The 20,520-nt window shown below is 34.9% G+C and overlaps 1 protein-coding gene across 1 annotated transcript in view; it reads left to right on the top strand.

Annotated features, from left to right (window-relative positions):
- The window catches only part of ANKRD12 (ankyrin repeat domain 12), a 110,366-nt gene that overhangs the window by 26,796 nt on the left and 63,050 nt on the right, over positions 1-20,520 (top strand). The window contains exons 2-4 of the mRNA XM_069468554.1: positions 1,687-1,821; positions 10,474-10,618; positions 19,733-19,801. Coding sequence (XP_069324655.1) covers positions 1,735-1,821; positions 10,474-10,618; positions 19,733-19,801 — 301 coding nt within the window. The 5' untranslated portion in view covers positions 1,687-1,734. The remainder of the gene's footprint in view (positions 1-1,686; positions 1,822-10,473; positions 10,619-19,732; positions 19,802-20,520) is intronic.

Raw genomic sequence — 20,520 nt, forward strand, 5'->3', positions numbered from 1 at the left:
GAATGTTTTCTAAATAAAGTCACTGAAAAATGTCAGCTTTTCCTAACCTATAATCTATTTAACATAATATTCTCCTGTAGAGTTTTCTCCCAGAATATGCACGACTTGCTTTGCTTTATCTACAAAGGAGATAATGTTTTATCTTCATAGTCTCACTTAGGCTAATGTCTGTAGATAGGTATCATAAGCTCACTTTTGCTTTTGATTCAGTTTATTTCTGTTTTTTATATGACTTGTAACTTTAACTCTGCAAGCTATACACATGGCTATTTTTGAGGATAAGTGTTATGTTTAAATGATTCTGCTTATATGGTACTAGTTGAAACAGTTGAATGGTCTCAAGGTAAACTTTGCCTCTTGGGTGTGATGTCAAAAAAGTTTCTTAATTTCTTTCAAGTCTGTTTCCTCCCCTATAAAATGAAAGATTTGAATTATTTGAACTTTGCCATTTTTTGGTTATATCCAGATTAATTTAATATAGTTTTGCTAATTTACAAATTAGCTCAGTTCATTTAAAGGATTTTTGGTTTTTGTCAAAACCAAACATTTAAAGCATCAATAGAGCACTTTGAAGAACATGGGCAGATTTTACTAATACACTGTTCTAGGTGTCTGCGTTTTAATAATTCACATAGATACTAGAATGACAGCTTACTTAGACCTATAATATCCATTTATAGGAAATTTATAGCATGAAAGAGTTCAAAGTAAGCTGTCGTTATGTTTGTTGTGGCCCAAGTAATGCTGCCCTTGGCCAGCAGCTTCAGTCTAGCCCCATGCTGTGCAGTAGAGCTTTCTGTTATGCTATAAATGTATGTCTGCACTCTATAGTACTGTAGGTACTTTAATTTTATTTGATTTTAATTAGTTTAAATTTAAATAGCCACATGTGGCTAATAGTCATCAGGTAACAGCATAGGTCTAGCCTCATAATTTCCTCCTTTATATCTAAAACACCATCTTCGAATTTTTTTCTGGATCTCTCAAGCATGAGCTTATCATAATCACAAACTTCTGGGAAAGTCCTTGACCTCTTAAGTCAGCTTGCAAAGTAGGAGAAGGAAGGCTGAACAAATTGGAAAGAAAATGATGCATATGGTGACAATTACGGTACAATATGAGTATTATATCGATGAATAGGTTGATAAAGTGACTAAATGCCTGGGGATGTTCAGTGAAGGAAAAGAAACTACTCCAGGGATTTTAAGTAGGAAGGGTTTAATATAGGTAATTAGATGTTGTAAAATTACTACTCAAACCTAACAAGTTCTTGGTTAGGTCTTCAGAAATGACCTCTAGACCAACATAGACCTACCAGGGAACCTGTTAGGAGCTCCCACCTCTGGATTCATTCTGGAAAGAGAAAACCGCTGCCACTGCTTCCACTTCCGCTGCTTTTGGGTACCCAGAAAGCTGGAGATAATTACTAGTCTAGAGAAGGTGGGAAGAAATACATAAAAGTAATTCTTTTCTTCTTTTCAGTGACAAGCTGAGTCAGTTTGAATAAAAGAACTAGAAGCTCAAAATTGTTAAGTGAAAACTTATTTTAGGTTAAGATAGCCTCTCTGAGAAAATTACTTATAGAGACATAGAGAAAACAAAATTGCACTAATTGTGGTACATAAACTTTAAGTAGATTCTATTGTATATGTATACAAATAACCCTTATATGTCCATTCTTTACAGATCCAGGATGAGAAGACTGATAAAAGAAGCTAGCTGAACAGCTATAAAATGCCCAAATCTGGGTTCACAAAACCAGTTCAGAGTGAAAATTCTGACAGTGACAGCAATATGGTAGAGAAGCCATATGGAAGAAAGGTATATGATTATACTAAAGATTTGTTAACTCTTTTTAAACTGGAATAAGATTCCCAATTAAGTATATTTTTGTAATTTCTCACAAAATAAAAAGCAGTATGGATGCCAGATAAATTCAAACCATTTATCTAAGCCCTTTAGAAATAAATTGGATTCCTGGGGTACGATTGTTTTTCATTGCCTAAGGTAAACAAAATTACTAAGTAAAAATTGCACAGTTCCACAAGAAATAATCATGGTCAGAGGGGAGGGACCCGAAACCTCACAGTCATTTGACATTTCTTCCTCTACTCTCTGACCCTCAGTGACAAAACAAACATACACACTAGATGTTCCATTTTCCAGATCTGTAACCTTGAATAAATTTATATAACTTCTTCAACCTCAGTGTCTCTTTCTCTGCAGTAGAGGACAATATGCCTTCTAGAATAGAATTGCTGTGACAGTAAAATGGCATAATAATTGTACTTAATGCAATACCTGGTACATAATAAGTGCTCAGTAAAGGTTAACAGTTTTTGTTATTAGTTATTGCCAGTGACTTGTGATTCTCTTTTTATATCTTTCTTCATTCCTATTTAATTTAAACCTTCAGAACCTTCATTTGGACTTCAGCAATGGCCTCACTATCCCTAGTCTTTCCTTAATATCGTTAGTTTTATACACAATTTTTTAATTTTTCCCTTCTGTTTACTGTTTTTGAAGTCTTTTTTTGAGCCATATTCTTACTGAAGGATGTCTGAGATGTTTCTAGTTTTTAGCTAACACAGTTGTGCAGCCATCGTCACAATCCAGTTTTAGGACATTTCTGTCACTGAAAAGATTCTTGTCCATTTGTAGTCAGTCCTCACTCCCACCCCAACTCCCTAAATCTGCTTTCAAAACCAAAAAGTGTGCGTTTTCAAACTGTGTTCTTTTCAAAATTGGGAATTTTAGGATCAGCTTGTAGTTTCTACAAAAATATCCTCCTGGGATTTTGATAGGAATTTCACCGAGTCTGTACCTTGAATCTGTAGATCATTTTGAGTAGTATTGCCATCTTGATATTGTCTTCCAATCCATGAACATGGAATATCTTTCCATTTGTTTAGTTCTTCAGTTTCCCTCAGCAGTTCTTTGTAGTTTCCAGTGTATAAGTCTTGCACTTCTATTGTTAAATTATTCAAAAGTATTTTATTCTTTTCAGTGCTATTCAGCAGTTTTTAATATATTTACAGAATTGTGCAATCATAACCACAATTGATTTTAGAGCATTTTCATCTCAATGTACACTCTTGAGAGACAGAGAAATGTACAAATAACATCTTACTGTTATTGTGAGCATACTCACCTTGCAGATTCCCTCACATGATCCCAGGGGCCATAATTTGAGAACTTCTATACAAGTGTAATAAGCACGTTAATGAAACTGTTGAGTGTACAGGAAGAAAAAAAGAGAAGCAATCAGTGCTTCTTAGAGGTTCGGGATGGCCTCAAAGTGAAATAGATACTTAATCTGGATTCTGAAGGAATAAGTATTTACAACCGTCAGGAAAGTGAAAGTAAAGGGTAGTCTAAGTAAAAGACACAACAAATAAACAAACATGAATCTGTCGCAGCAGTACATACTGAGTTGGGATGTAGCCTATGAAGGATGGAGGATAGGAGATGAGTCTGTAGCATTATTCAGGGGCCAGTTCATTATGGCCTTATGTGCCTTGCCAACAGTCTTGGAATTTATTCTTTAGTCAGTGAGATAGAAGGGAGGGGCCATAGAGGAGACCACTTAGAGTGCTATTTTTTAAAATCCCAACAAGAGGAAGTGGCTTTGGGGATGGAGAGAAGTTGGAAGATTTAAAAGATGTTGAATGAATTAACCTTGTGTATGGATAAAAAGTAGTCTGAGTCTACTGTGAGGTTTCTGTTTTCAATGTCTAGGTTAATGATTGGACTATTCCCTGAGAGAGAATTCAGGACAAAGAATAAGTTGTTTCAAGAATTAGTTTGGTTTGTACTTGCTGAATTGAGTTTTGGCCATTGGGATATCCAAGGAGAAGTGTTTAATAGGCAGTTAGGTATGAGTTTAAGAGTTCAAAACAGAAGTCTAGATTGGAAATAAATACATAAGCATTTGTAGAAAAGTAAGTAGGGACATGGAGATGTTACCCAAAGAGAGTGTATAAAGTGGGGCAAGAATGGTGGAGGCTATACTCTGAGGAATTCAGATATTTTAGGAGAAGTCAAGTGACAGGGAAAGAGAAAGCCCTAAAGAGAACCAAGGGAGGTTCCAGAGAGAAGAGTGCCTAAGGGAGGAGAGAATCTGTGGTGCCAAATGCCACAGAGAGATTAATAGGACAGATGAGGCCATTGAGATACCTTAGATGACCTTGGTAAAATTAGTTTCAGTGGAGTTGTGGGGACAGAATACAATGTTAAATTTGAGGAAAGCATTAGAACTTTTATTTCTAAATATTTAAATATAGTGAAGGTTGCATTTGTGAAAATTCATCTGGGCTGCTTTGGGTTTGAATTTTTTTTTTTTTTTTTTTTTTTTTTTTTTTTTGAGACAGAGTCTCACTCTGTTGCCCAGGCTAGAGTGAGTGCCGTGGCGTCAGCCTAGCTCACAGCAACCTCAAACTCCTGAGCTCAAGCGATCCTCCTGTCTCAGCCTCCCGAGTAGCTGGGACTACAGGCATGCGCCACCATGCCCGGCTAATTTTTTCTATATATATTTTTAGCTGTCCATATAATTTCTTTCTATTTTTAGTAGAGGTGGGGTCTCGCTCTTGCTCAGGCTGGTCTCGAACTCCTGAGCTCAAACGATCCGCCCACCTCGGCCTCCCAGAGTGCTAGGATTACAGGCGTGAGCCACCGCGCCCGGCCTGGGTTTGAATTTATAAGGCAAAATTCGTTGAAGCTTTTATTTTTCTTAGGTACTTTGTATCTTTTGAAAGCTGTCACTCAATAAATCATAAAAGTATGATTTCTTAAAAGAGTAGGAAAAAGCAAAAAGCAAACGCTTTCTACTAAATATTTCTATTAAAAACTTTCCTTCGGTAAGTTAAGAATACTTGTTAATCATTAGATTTATAAAATACACACAAAGAATAAATACGGACTGTTCCTTATTTTATTAACTTTTGGCTTGCATAAAGGGCTAGATTTATTCGCAATCTCTATTTAACCATACTATACTTTTTCAAGATCATGTTTGGGTAGTAATCAAAAGCTCTTCTAAGGCAGTATGCCTTGTACTTAATGCTGTGCTTTGGGATTTCAGAGCAACTTGACATCAAAAACTGTTGTTAGAATTATTTTCCTCAGTTTTTAAATCAATATTTAACTGCTTATTTGTACTTTAAGAAAGGAAGGGCCATAATTTCCATTCCAGAGTTTCTACTTATAGACCATGTTGCTGCTGTTTAAAACAAAATGAAGAAATTAGGAGAAGGGTGAGAGAAGGTATGACTGTATTATCCATTTGTGTATTTGTAATTGATACTCTTTTGATTGTCTTTTCTTAATGATTGGCTTTGAAGCCAGCTTCTGGGCTCTACTGAGTTTTTTCCCATAAAATATTTAGAAATGAATATATAGTTATATAAATTAGAGACCTTATTTACAGTTTACTATGACAGAATATTGCTGTTATGAGATCCTAAATTAATAAAATAACCTGAGCCAGATGTGGGTAGTATATACCTGTAGTTCCAGCTGGTTGGGAGGCTGAGGCAGGAGGATCACTTGAGCTCAATAGTTCCAGACCAGTCTGGGCAACATAGCAAGATCCTGTCTCTTAAAAATTTCTTTTTTTTTTAAATTAACCTCAACCAAAATTTAACTCCTTAAATAGAGTATAATTTAAATAATAATTACATTCTATAGCAATTTACTTTTTATACAGTTGTTTTCATTACCTCATTAAATATCACACTAGTTAGTTTCATCAAGCATATCCACTCACAATTCAACTATTTTACCCCTTGATTGCTAAGCTGTGATCTTTTCTCCCCATTCGTTTTAGTTTAGTCTAGAAATTTCTTCACTACTGCTTTTAGGTATAAATCAGTATATATAATTTACAAAACAGAATCTTTTGTAAAACCTAACATGATAATCTGAAATTGGGGCTAACCTTCTAAGTAGTTTTCTTGTATCCTTTTCATCATCAGTGTAGTTCAGACATTCATTATTTCCTAAGTGATTACTGAGAAATTTTTTCTTTTATTGTCCAAGAAATTTAATACATGTTCATTATAGAAAATACATTTAAGAACAGTGAAAATCGAAATTACCTTGTCAAAATTATGAAGGATCTGAGATTTTACCCTATTTGCAAACTAATCAGTTTCACAGATGCTGGCAGAAAACACAAGACTCCTGGGTCAGAGATAAAGCAATGTCTATGACACATAGCAATAGCAGTTGCCAGAGTATGACCCTTTGTGTCTGTTTCGAGCCTCATTTCTCACAAGGGGGATGTAAAAAGGGCCAGGTGACAGCTGCATACGCATTGGGTTGCATTATAGGAGAGGAATCCCAAATCTTTTATGATGGGCAGTAAGTCCACCTGACCTTTGCCATAGAAGGAGACATTTTTATCCTGGACGGTGAACAGACCTGCCCTTTGCTCCTAAGGGACATTCTATCCTCCAAGGCTGTTTTTTTATACAAGTATCCTGGAAAAGACAGTTCAGAACAGAGGAAATTAGTGCCTCTGCTTGCAAAATGTGCAGACATGCAAGAGAGACGTGGAGAATTATCTCCCAACACACCTGTAATGCCACCACTCACAGATAGTTATTATCATTTTGGTTTACAGGTATAATCATTTTATTGTGCTCTTTACAAATTGAAAGTTAGTGGCTGGGGAAGGGAGGGATATATACCTACATGATGGGTGCAACGCGCACTACCTGGGGAACAGACACGCCTGGAACTCTGACTTGGGGGGGAAAGGCGGTACATGGGCAACGTATGTAACCTGCAATTCTGTATCCCCCATAACAATAAGATGAAATAAAAAAAAAAAAAAGAAAGTAAGTTAGTGGCAATTCTGCATCGAGGAACTCACTGAAGGCTCAGATGATCTTTAGCATATTTTAGCAATAAAGTATTTTTAAATTAAGATGTATATTCTAGATATAATCTTACTTCACTCTTAGTAGACTACCATATGGTATAAACATATCTTTAATATGTACTGGGAAGCCAAAAATTTTGTTTGATTCACTTTATTATGATATTGCTTTATCATGGTGGTCTGGAATCAAAACCCACTGTATCTTCAAAGTACACCTGTATATCTTTGAAGAGTTTTCTGTTTACATTTATGTACTTGTATATATATTCTTTCTTATTTTCCAGGTAAATTTTTATGTCTTACTTCTTTTTTCTATCTTACTGAGATGGTAAAGTATTAATATATTGTTTAATAGCAGCGGTGATAGCAGATCACTCTTGCCATTGATGTTTTCATTATTATGTGTGGTTGTTATTGCAGGTTCTTGAAAAAATAACATTAATTTAAATGAAAAAGACCTAAAAATATTTTAAAATAATAAACCCAACAGAGTTATGGACTTTTTAATGTCAAACATACAGAAGAATGATGTGCTAATGATGCTGTCCTGAGAGTATTTCTATCATTTGGTAATTCAGAAATCTCAAGACAATCCAAATGAAATATTTCTATTGAAAGTTGTTTTTCCCAGATCCAAAAATAATTTTTAAAGTATTGAGAATCTCACTAAAATTATTTGTTTAAAATAATACCTGCAAAGAACCATTTTATTTTACAGGGCACATAGTTTGGTAGCAGTTATGAATAGTCATTCACGCTAATCATCATATCACACAAGAGAACATGATTGATACATTCTTGTGAATATTTTTCATTTAACATAGTGTCAAGTTGGTTTGTTTTAACTGGTTTTATGGCACAAAATCTTTACTTACACAGTTGGCAAGGGAGAAGTGACATCTTCATGTTTTTATTAGAGCTTTTATTCATAATAGTGATTCATTTTCTAAGACAAGTTACTAGAGTTTTGTTGGTTAACTTTTATATTAATCATGCCTTTTTATTTTCTCTATTTTCATTTTTTTGAGGCAGGGTCTTGCACTGTTGCCCACGCTAGAGTTCAGTGGTGTCGTCATAGCTCTCTGCACGTTCAAACTCCCAGGCTGAAGTGATCCTCGTACCTCACCCTCAGCCTCAGCCTCGTCTCCCAAGTAGCTGGGACTATAGGCATGCACTACCATGCCTGGCTAATCTTTTTTTATTTTCTGTATTTCTGATGCTTTGACATCTGGGCCTTTCTGACCCTTGAGAGACTTTCCCTCCTAGAGCTAGCCAGTTCCTAGAGATAGTAAACAACTCATTTGTGATCACATCTTTCATATGCAGACCAAGCAATCTAGAGTCCACATCCAAGCCACCAACTTTGTCCACCTCTCATGCTCTGGGCCACTGTCCCCCTTTTCTAATCATCCCAGAACTAGATGCCAGACAATTAGAGAAACAGCCACTATACCCCAGAGCCTGCTGAAATTATTCATGCTAGCCAGTCCGAAGACTGTGTACCCTGCCTTACCCTTTCTTTCCTGTGGAAACCATGATAAAGGCTCTTGCTCACATTTCATCCTTCTCCCTCTACCTTCTAACCAACTCTGGTGCTTCCCCACATGGCCTGGTGTGGCATGGCATGTCCCCCCACCTTTGAGAACTATAATAAACTGTGTTTTCAGTGGCAGTAATGTCCTGATTTATTGGCCTCACCATACCTGAATAATAATAAAACCTACATTTTAAAACAACCTTGTAAGCAAACAATTCTCTGTCTTGTGCTCCTTTAATATCAGTTTTATTTTAGACTTATAAAATAGATTGGGTAGCTTTTAATCTTGTTTCTACATATTTCTATAGGATTGTTCATATGAAATGGGAAATATCTGTTCTTTGAACTTTTTGTTAAAACTTTATTGTAAAAATCTTCTGGGATAGGTGCCTTTTTAAATATAAAATCTTCTGCTATGGATTTGTTTTCTATGGTCTTTGGTCTATTCAGGTGTTCTCTTCGTTTCATGAGCCAATTTTTAGAAATGTATGTTTTCCAAGAAAATTATTCATTTTTCCAAGCTTTATGTTTTTTAATGGTATAAAAATGCAGTATTCTTTTGTAACTTCTTAATAATATCCCTTCTGGAGTTGTATTTAGGCTTGGTCCCAGTCTTTCTTTCTTTTCTCTCATTTTCATAATTAGATTCACCAAAAGTTTGTTTATTCAGTTCTTTTAGAATCACTTTTTGGTTTTATAGGTAGTCTACTTTTTTTGGAGACAGTCTCGTTCTGTCACCTCAGCTAGAGTACAGGGACATCATCTGTAGTTCACCGCAACCTCTAACTCCTGGGCTCAAGCGATCCTCCTGCCTCAGCCTCCCAAGTTGCTGGGGCTGTAGGCATATGCCACTGCATCTGGCTAATTTTTCTATTTTTTTGTAGCGACGGGGTCTCCCTCTTACTCAGACTGGTCTCAAACTCCTGAGCTCAAGTGATCTTCCCGCCTCAGCCTCCCAGAGTGCTAGGGTTACAGGCGTGAGCCACCATGCCTGGCCCGATAGTCTACTTTTTTAAAAAATTCAGCATTTTAATTTTTTCTGTCCCTTGTTCCTCCTCTCCTTCCTTTATTTTTTGTCTTTGGTTGAAAACAAGTATCTTTTATAGTCTAAATCTAATTGCTTCTGAGAATCTCTACAGTTGTGCTAAATACCATTTATTATCATAGCTTGGGGAATGGTCTTTTAAGCTCTCTTGCTCAAGTGAAATGTGGGTTGGTTCTCAGTATCAAGCATATTTTTTTTACAAAGGAGTTGTCACACCCCAATTTTAAATGTGCTGTATCAATTTGGATGTTGGACTATAGGAATGAACTTTATAATAGCTATAGGCTACTTCACCTGACTGGGTGGGTACATAATATTTTCATTTGATATATTGTCCATTTTCCAAGTTGAAGAGAAATATATCTTTGTTTCTCTGGTTTAAGAAATGGGGTTGTAATCTTACTGAACTAGTTAGATTATCCTTTGGTTCCTAAGATCGTGTATATTTATTTCTTTTTTGATAAAGAGCACTGCTTTTCAAACTTCAGTGTGCATCGAAATCAACTGGGAGGACTATTAAAACATCACTAGGCCCTACCCTCAAAGGTTTTGATTCAGTAGATTTGGAATAGAGCCAGAGAATTTGCATTTCTAATAAGTTCCTGGGTGATGCTGATACTACTAGTCCAGAGATCATTTGAAAACTGATATAGATAATTATATTTTTAAAATAAAACACAATTCAGTCCAGAATTGCCTTTTCAGATTTATATATTTATTAGTAATACATCTAGATTATACTTAGACATATGTTTCTATTATATTGGAGATATTTTACTTTGTTATTTGAAAATTCTGTAAGCAAAAGTGGAGGAATATGAAACAAGTTAGAAAAAATGTAATTGTTGAAGCTGGGTCTTGAGTACGTTGGATATAATGATGACTTGTAATACCCTCTCTCTACTTTTGTGTGTTTGAAATTTTCCTGAATAAGGAGGGGTTTTTTTTATACTATATTTCTTAGCTAATGTTGATATATAACTTTATTCATATTTAATTTTTTAATAGAGTAAAGACAAGATTGCATCCTACAGCAAAACTCCAAAAATTGACCGAAGTGATGTGGGCAAGGAGATGAAAGAGAAATCTATGAAACGTAAACTTCCTTTTTCCATTAGCCCATCAAGAAATGAGGAACGAGATTCAGACACAGGTAGAATAATTTGTTTTTTGGTAAAATCTTAATTATTTTACTGTCATTTTCCTCTCCTACAGCCCTCCTCCTGACATCACATGCAGTTTATAGAGAAATATTTGTATTTCAGATTTATCATTTTGGGGCAGAAATTCATCTATTTGTCATCCAAATGTGATTTCTAACCACAGATAAAAACAATTTGCTATATTCCTTACTCTTTTAATGTTTCTATCTCTTACCACTTTCAGAACTTAGTTTTTTGGGGAGCATTCAAGTGATAAGAATTTGCTCAGTGAAAAACATTAGGATATGGTAAATTTGAGAAAAAGTTGTTGAGTTTTTGCGAACATATTATTGGGTACACCAAAGAAGTTTTAGCCATTTTGGATTCAGAAATGAATTAGAAATATGTACCACACACAAAAAAATTAAGTCTAACTGCCTAAGTGCTAGTCATAGTACTTTTGTTTCTCAAAACTCTTATATACCAGAGATTTATACTTGAGATCAGTCAATCCCAATCATTCTTAATAAATGAGAACTTTATTACTGCTATCTAATAAATTACTAAGGTATGTGTTAACCCTGAACTTCTTGAAACTAATATAAACTTGAATGTTTGTTATAGTTGTTATATTGCTTTCAAGACATAATTAATAATGAGTTGTTCTTAAGAATATTTTCCCTTCACTCACAGAAAGTGTTTCCTTCTGAGTTTATTTATAAAGACTATATTCTACTTATATCTTTCTAGCCATTTTAATTATTAATATAGAAATGATCTTGACTCTGGAAACTGAAAATACTCTAAAGATTTTTGAAACACCCTATGCTAACATAGCTTTAGAAAATATATACTTAATTCGTGGTAGTATACATTTTTAGTAGGTAGGTCTTCTTTTGTGTATTTTGCTGTCTCTCTTAGCTTGGATTAGAAATTGTTCTTAAACACTCATGACGTTTTTAAACTTTGAAGGTTGCTCTTTCTAAAAGTAAGAAATTATGTGCTTTGTTCACTTTAAGCTACACTGGTTTATTCTAGAGATTCAGATTATATTTTCTCCCAGAGCATGGCTCTCCTTATCCTTAAGCAATAATATTCTCAAGCTATTACTGGATCATTTAGCTGAGAAGAAGATGCTTATGTGCCTTTAGATGTCTATTTAAGATTTAACTCTTCTCATATATTCTCGTTAGAAGTCCCTTTGCTAGTCATTTTTAAATTATTTACATTACTTGTAAGTAAGTACATTGTGTTTTGTTTTCCAATGATAGTGATATTTCTAATAATTTAAAGAAGGGATTTTGATAAATTCAAAGTGTTAGCATTTTTTTAAGGGATAAATAAGATTTAAAAATAATAAACTTCGCATGAGAATCTTTGTTACTAGATCAAGTGGATTGTCTCTTATTAGAGTAAAATGAGAAAATGTTACTTAGGAAGACACATACTTTAGGCACTAAATAAATATAATCTTCATATTTTAATAATTGGGTTATATACTTTTTTTAATTTCAGAGTATTACAGGGGTACAAAGGTATAGGTTATATATGTAGCCTTTGTACTGCCCAAGTCAGAGCTACAAGTGTGCCCATCCCCCAGTTTATTCTTGCTTTTGAGAAGTTACACGTTGTCACCAAACAAAATTTTGATGGATTTAAAACTTTCACAGTTGACTCTTGAACAGCATGGGAGTTGGAGCATCAACCCCGCCTCCCCACAGTAAAAGAATCTATGTATAACTTTTGACTCCTCAAAAAGTTATCTACTGATAGCCTACTGGTGACTGGCAGCCTCACTGATAACATAAAGTCAAATAGCACATGTTTTATATGTAATATGCATTAATATATAAATTGTATTCTTATAATAAAGTAAGCTAGAGAAAAGAAAATGTTATTAAAAATCATAAGTAAGAGAAAATATATTTACTATTCATTAAGTAGAAGTGGGCCATGTGTGATGGCTCATGCCTGTAATCCCAGCACTCAGGGAGGCCAAGGCAGGAGGATCACTTGAGCTTAGGAGTTTGAGACTAGCATAAGCAAGAGCAAGACACCATCTCTACCAAAAAGAGAAAAAATTAGCCAGGCAATTAAAATAGAAAAAATAAGTCAGGCATGGTGGCACATGCCTGTAGTCCCAGCTACTTGGGAGGCTGAGGCAGGAGGATCGCTTGAGTCCAGGAGTTTGAGGTTGCTGTGAGCTAGGCTGACACCATGGCACTTTAGCCCCGGCAACAGAGTGAAATTCTGTCTCCAAAAAAAAAAAAAAAAAAAAAAAAATTAAGTAGAAGAGGATCATTTATAAAGGTTTTCATCATTGTCTTCACATAGAGTAGGCTGAGGAAGAAGAGGATTTGGTCTGGCTGTCTCAGAGGTGGCAGAGGCAGAAGAAAATCCTCCTGTCCTCATATAAGTCAACCCATGGAGTTTAAACCCATGTTGCTCAGGGGTCAACTGTATTTATATTTTTGGTAGGCTGAATTTATAAATTTTAGTAAATAATAGATGAAGACTTTGGTTTTACATACTATACACAGTAAAGACATTTAAGAAGAATTTCCTTAGGCTCAAAGCAAAATGTATTATTTACAATACAGTTGTCTTTTATTTTCAATAATTAAAAAAAGTAGAATCCAGAGTACAATTAAGTGATATTTTCTGTGTGAAAGATAAGTATAGCATCAAACTCCATGTTTGACATTGATCTTTTTAATGGAGTGTGCTATATTTTAAACTATTGGCTAAAACTGTGAATGAAGATAAAGATGTAAAGGGTGGAAATATTTACAACATGTATCAAAATCTTTATCCTAATGTGTGTAGTATGAAAGATCTCTTAAATGTGAAAAGAATACAAAAATGGACAAATGGACAAAAGACACAAGCAGATAGTTCAGAACAACAGAAATACAGTTGGCAAAGAAATATATAAACAAATATACTAATAGTAATCAAAGAAGAGGAAAAAATTTATGTTGATTGACAAATTGTTATTGGTCCAAATCATACCCAGTGGTTATGGGTTGGAAACAGGAGTTTGCTTTAATTGGTCTAAATTATAGGACTACCTTGTTCAAGGTTAAATATGACAACATACATAAAAACTAAGTTTTTTGACATTTGACTGATCTTTCTTTTGGCGCTTATTCTATATAAATAATTATTGATGAGAGCAAACATCTTTAAGGATGTTTATATCTCAGCTTTGTTTATAATGGCAAAAACAGGAAAATAGTGTTAAGTAATATAGGATTTGTTAAAATATGGTAAATCTAATGAAGAAATAATGATTTCCACCCTTAAAAACAACATTGCAGAAGAATACATAACATGGAAAGATGTTAATGGTATTGGAAATGAAAAACTAGATTATGAAATAGTATGTACTGTTCGATTGCATTAAAAATTGTAATTTATATATATTTATCGCTATGTATTAATATGTATACACACATGACATATTAACATACATATGGAAAGATAAAATAAGACTGTTTAAATATAAAAGACTGTTGTCACTGTAGGATCTACGGCTACTCCTGGTGGGTGTATTTTGGGTTCAGAACAAAATGCAAATGTTGCCGGGCGTGGTGGCTCACGCCTGTAATCCTAGCACTCTGGGAGGCCGAGGTGGGCGGATCGTTTGAGCTCAGGAGTTCGAGACCAGCCTGAGCAAGAGCGAGACCCCATCTCTACCAAAAATAGAAATAAATTATATGGACAGTTAAAAATATATATAGAAAAATTAGCCGGGCATGGTGGTGCATGCCTGTAGTCCCAGCTACTCGGGAGGCTGAGACAGGAGGATCGCTTGAGCTCAGGAGTTTGAGGTTGCTGTGAGCTAGGCTGACGCCACGGCACTCACTCTAGCCTGGGCAACAGAGAGAGACTCTGTCTCAAAAAAAAAAAAAAAAAATGCAAATGTTATAAACCCTGACTGGGGAATAAGGAGGAAGCGTTAATAATGTTATTCAGCTAATCATCCTTTGTAAGCAAGGGATTAACTGATACTGTCTAAACTGAAATATGTAGTTTCTTAAAATGATTACTTTTTAAATGTTTCTTTAAAATTCCCTCACTTATATTTTTGTTTATATTTTAGTGTATGATACCTTTTATAGAGAAGCAATTCCTTTCTTTTCTTTTTCTGTTGGATTAAAATAAACTTAATTTTAAAGCTTTTTATTTAAAAATAGCATACAGGCCAGGTGTGATGGCTCACACCTGTAATTGCAGAACTTTGGGAGACCAAGGTAGGGAGGATTGCTTGGGCCCAGGAGTTCAAGGGGTAGCCTGAGCAACATAGTGAGACCCTATCTCTACCAAAAAAAAAATTAGCTGGGCATAGTGGCACGTGCCTCTAGTCCCAGCTACTTGGGAGGCTGAGGCAGAAGAATCGCTTTGAGCCTAGGAGTTGGAGGTTGCAGTGAGCTATGATGATGCCACTGCACTCTACCCCAGGCAACAGAGCAACACCCTGTCTCCAAAAAAATTAAATTAAAAAATAAAAATAGCATGTATATGTTATTTTCCTGTTCATACATGAGTTTATTTATCTCTGTCTCTGCTAGTTCCTTTGTGCATATTGAATATATTTAGAAGGATGCTTGGGATGATGTTCACCAGATATTAACACTTGATAGGGTATGCGATATTTGTTACTTTCTTCTTTGTACTTTATGGTTTGGATTTTTGAAATAATGGACATATAATACTTTATAAGTCATTACTTTTTAAAAGGAGTATTCATATCATTGCCCACTTGGCCTCCCCTAAATCAGCAGTCATGCTTTCTAATGTGTGTAAGGGATTCTTAAGTGCTCATTTTGAGATACCCTAGTGGTAAAACTTTCTAAATTCTCAATTTTTTAGTACTTACTAATTTTGAAAAAAAACTCTTTATAGAAAAGTAAGTGCTTAACTAGACAAATAAAATTTGGGTCCAGTCACGGTGGCTCATACCTGTAATCCCAGTGCTTTGGGAGTATCGCTTGAGGCCAGAAGTTGGAAACCAGCCTGGGCAACAAAGCAAAACTCCATCTCTATAAAAATAAAAAAAATAGCTGGGCATGGTAGCATGTGCTCATAATCCCAGCTACTCGGGAGGCTGAGGTAGGAGGATCACTTGAGCCCAGGAGTTCAAGGCTGCAATGAGCCATGATAATGCCACTGTACTCCAGCCTGGGTGATGGAGTAAGGCCCTGTCTCTAAAAAAAAAAAAAAAGGTGGGAGGGAATTAACAGCATAATTTGAAAACATGCCAGTGGGACTTCGTGGCTACATCATTGTACTGTATTCATTCTGAATTACTTTATTTCATCAAATCACCAAGATATTTGCTTATATCATTCCAGTGTCTATCCCACATTGTGCTATCCTGTGAGAGAATTCCCACAATTTTTGTCCTATGGAATATTAAGAAGCCAGTAAATACAATGACCCATTGACACTATGGAAGCATAAAAGAAGCTGCTTATCTAGAAGATAGTTTTTATACCTACTACATCAGCTTTCTTTAAGATTTATTTTTACCTTTTCCTTTCAATCTCTCCTAGTCTATAATCCCAATAGGGTAAGTTATATTAGGGGTAATCATAGCATAGTGTTTATTATTGAAGATTTTGGAGTCTGACCAGTGTGGACTCCCTCCCCAGCCCTCTACAAGCCCTAGCCAAATAATTTGACTTCTTTATGAGTTTGAGTTTCCTCCTCTGGAAAAATGCTTATAATAATATCAACTTCCGAGAACTGTGACCTTTTAGTGAAATGATATGTAAATTTTGTTTGTGAAACATTAACAGAAAACTAACACTGGTTTTAAATGAGATAGGGATTTTTAAAATTTAATGCAGTAAGGCGGCCAGGCATAGACAGTCCAGAGTTGGTAAAGCAGCGCTATAATGCCATCAGGCACTGGGCTCTTTTCATCTTAGTGCTCTGCCATCCTTAGCTCATACATGGGCTTTGTCCTTAAACGTTTTGCCTTACAGTCACAAGATTGCTGCTGCTTCCTGGGCAGGAAGTAGGAAGGGGAAGGATCACAGACAAAATGTCTTTCTCCCAGTGAGACTTGGCCTTTTTATTGATGAAACAACCTCCCTAAGAACTTCTGTCTGCATCTCATTGGTTAGGGTATTCTAGTTGCAAAGAGTCTGAAAAATCAAATACTTTTAGCTGGGCATACTGTAACTCTGATCAAAGTTGGGATATTCCTGATAAGGGGAGAATGAATATTGTATAGGCACCATACAATTATCTGCCACTTTATATAAAGTATATAATAATCAATAACTGATAACGTTTATCATCTTTAGTAGTTAATTAAGGTTTCTACCTAGGGAACTTTATTCTTGCATTGTCAGTCATAAAATCATACTTATATTCTGCCATAGTCTTATGGCATCCAAGAGAAAGCTGTAATCCCTTAATGTGAAAGTATTGAACGGCTAGAGTCTCTTCTTGGCCTTTAAACTAAATTTGCAGTTATTTTATTATTAGCAATGCTATCATGAGCATCTTTGCAGATTGTGTTTTTGTCATATAATAAATTATTTCCTTATTCATTCCCAGGAGTAGGGTTACAGTGTTAAGAGTTGAACATTCTTCTATTATTATTGATATTTCTTCAAAATAGTCATACCTACTTACAAAGCCTCTAGCAGTATATGAATGTTCTTTAACCTCAAATGGCATTGGGGGACATGTTTTACATCGTCATTTTAGTTTGCATGTTTAGATAACTAGAAAGTGAAATATACTTCACTTTTTTTTTTTTTTTTAGTATTTGTTTCCTATTAGTAAGCATTATTTATTTGCTTATCCATTTTGAGGGGTCATTTTTAGATAATGTGGCATGAGAAAATTCAAAGAGGCATAGTATGATCTGTTTCCAGAGTCCGTGGTCGCAGTTGTAGAGCATGTTGAAATTTAATAAACTAAATCTTCACCAGCCAGCCTTAGAAGTTCTATTTTTCCTAAGACTTTAGATGCCATTAAAGTATTTACCTTATTTAATGTGACTCAAAGAGATTTGGAGAGATCAACTTCTTTTAAAAAGAAAACAAATAGGTATAGTTTTTCTGGGAACTATGTTAAAATAGCAGATAAAATCAATGCTATGCTTAATAAAAATAATCACCTTTGGTGATTTTCATAGCAGTTATTTATTCACGTTTACCCCTGTTCCCTCCCTGATATTTTAACGATTTCAAACATGTAGTGCAGACTTTTTAGATCATTCTTGGTATTTTTTCTTACTATCTTTGAACCCAAAGCAGAATATTAACTTAAAAAGATTGTTTTTAAAATACAGGTATTGGCCGGGCATGGTGGCTCACACCTGTAATCCTAGCACTCTGGGAGGCCTAGACGGGAGGATCACTTGAGGTCAGGAGTTTGAGACCAGCCTAAACAAGAGTGAGACGCCGTCTCTACTGAAAACAGAAAAAATTAGCCAGGCGTGGTGGTGCGCCTGTAGTCCCAGCTACTCGGGAGGCTGAGGCAGGAGGATCCCTTGAGCCCATGAATTAGAGGTTGCAGTGAGCTATGACGACGCCACTGCATTCTAGCCTAGCCGGGGCAACAGAGCGAGACTCTGTCTCCAAAAAAAAAAAAAAACCACACAAAAACAGGTGTTGCTTGTCTTGCCTTGCTATAAAAGAACATATCAGGGAGAGAGGATTGCTCTGCTTGATACTCATACTCAGTGTTTTACATCAATCTCATTAATAGCAGTAGTCTCATTCAGCCTTGCCTCAGTATAGCATAGAGGGAAGAAGTAATTGAATAAAGGGACAGGATGTGGAAGCTTTAGTTTTTCAGCTCCTGAATTAAATTTTTGTAGAGTACATATTCAGATGTCCCAACTATAAACCTACTTACCTGAATAAAGCCAAAGGGTATGTGGTGTCAGGGTGAATTGGTTACTTCCAAAGAAAGATTTAGATAAACTGTTAAACTACCTCCCTATATTGATTAATACAATTGTGAGTTCAGTTTATCCACTGTGGTTTAATCTGTTAAAATAGTATGATCTACTTTCAATAATACATTTAACCTATTAATAATTGGCACAATTTATTGGCTGCCACTTTCTTTGCAGTCTGTGGAGGTCATTTTAAATTCTTGTGTGTTTTTAAATGAAATGTCAAATGTTTTTCATGGAATTCTTTTGTATTTGCTAACTTAAGGTATTCAGTTTGAAATATGTGTTTATTGAAAGTCTTGTCATTCAATCCATTTACTCACTTCAGAATTGGTCTAAAAAATGTTATTTTATTAATGATTACTCTTTTAATTGAGTGAACCTTTTTATCACTAAACTTTTAGGCTTTAAAGTTTTCAAATACTATGTTTAGGAATTACTTGTTCTCTACGCTTTCTTTTTGAACACTTGATTACTGAAATCATGAATACTATCTATAATAGTGATCTTGGAAAAAAAGGTGTATGTCAATAAATTGAGGATATGAAGATCAGAATAGTATTGTGAGTTGAAATGGCATATTTTTTAATAAGTAGAAGTATCTACTCTGGCCATATCACTGAAGTCAATTCTCTATATTCTTAACTGATAAACTTTGCTTTGATTTAGGCTACTTTCTTTCTAAGAGGTCTTCTGTAGTGATCACTGTAGTAATTTATATCATTTGAAATGTATATAATTGATAGAAAAGTCTGTAATCCAGGATGATATTGCAGTCCAAAGTCTTCTATTGTCTTTGGAGTAGTTTTGACCCTCATAGAACAAAAAGGGTAGTTCACGTTTTCTGAAGACAAATTCTAACCAGAAATCTAGTGATAGAGTACTACTACCTCTTTTATTGTTTGTCAGAGATTGAAAAATACAGTGTCAAAAGAGATGGTATGCTTTAATAAATAACATCAGTAATATCTATTATTGAAACTGCATGGTTGAATTTCTCAACTTTAATATAGTGAAATCTTAGGTGTTGGCCATATCCGTATTTTAAATGTACTTTTTGGCTTTATCTTAAAAATAATCTTTTGGAAAAGCAACAATAGATCATTAACTGGTGGTCTTTTGAAAATGTTGGTTTGTTGAATTCTGCATTTCCCTTCGTGTGCTTTTTTCTTTTCTCCTGTCTCTTTTCATTCTGTAGATTCAGATCCAGGACATACAAGTGAAAATTGGGGGGAGAGACTTATATCTTCTTACAGGACGTACTCAGGTAATTAGATTATCAGGTGCTCCTGTTTAGCCAGTGGTTTCTGTCACATTTACAATTAATTATTGTATGATAAGTAACTTATATTCAAACCAATATATAGGTATCTTTGGTTAAATAATGAACTACATGAGTGACACCAAGTTTTCCCAGTTTTGTTCTGAGATATCAAGTGTATCATATCCAACACATTGTAGCAGGACTGCTGTATACCTCCATTCAGATTTTGTACAGCACTACATGGGGAACACCATTCATATAAAAAACAATGTGAAAGTCAACCCCTGGCATTTTCTAGTGCAATGGCCCCTATGGGAAGATACTCCTTAGAGTAGGTCCTTGGTCTATTTTGTTATATAATGCCCTTCACAAGGTATACCAAGAGTACTGATTTTGATAGACAGTATTATCTTACTCTTTAGTCATGTGATTTTTTTTAAAAAACACATTTAAAATTTTTTTTCTGTTGAACTCATTAGTCTTTATTGACTTTGCTACAGGTTGAATTTACCTGTAAGTAAATTAAAATACCAGATTACCTGGAGAAATACCATTATCTGTGTTGGAACCTCTCTATTCAGCTATGGCACCAGTTACTATATGTTTCTGATCCATGATTACTCTAGTTAGAAGAATAGAAGAGAATATATAAATGCCATCACTTTAAAATAAAGAGTAAATGTATTCTCTAATATGTGAAAACTAATTAGTTAAAAGTTTTG

Source organism: Eulemur rufifrons, chromosome 5, assembly GCF_041146395.1.
Source record: "Eulemur rufifrons isolate Redbay chromosome 5, OSU_ERuf_1, whole genome shotgun sequence".
NCBI lineage: Eukaryota > Metazoa > Chordata > Mammalia > Primates > Lemuridae > Eulemur > Eulemur rufifrons.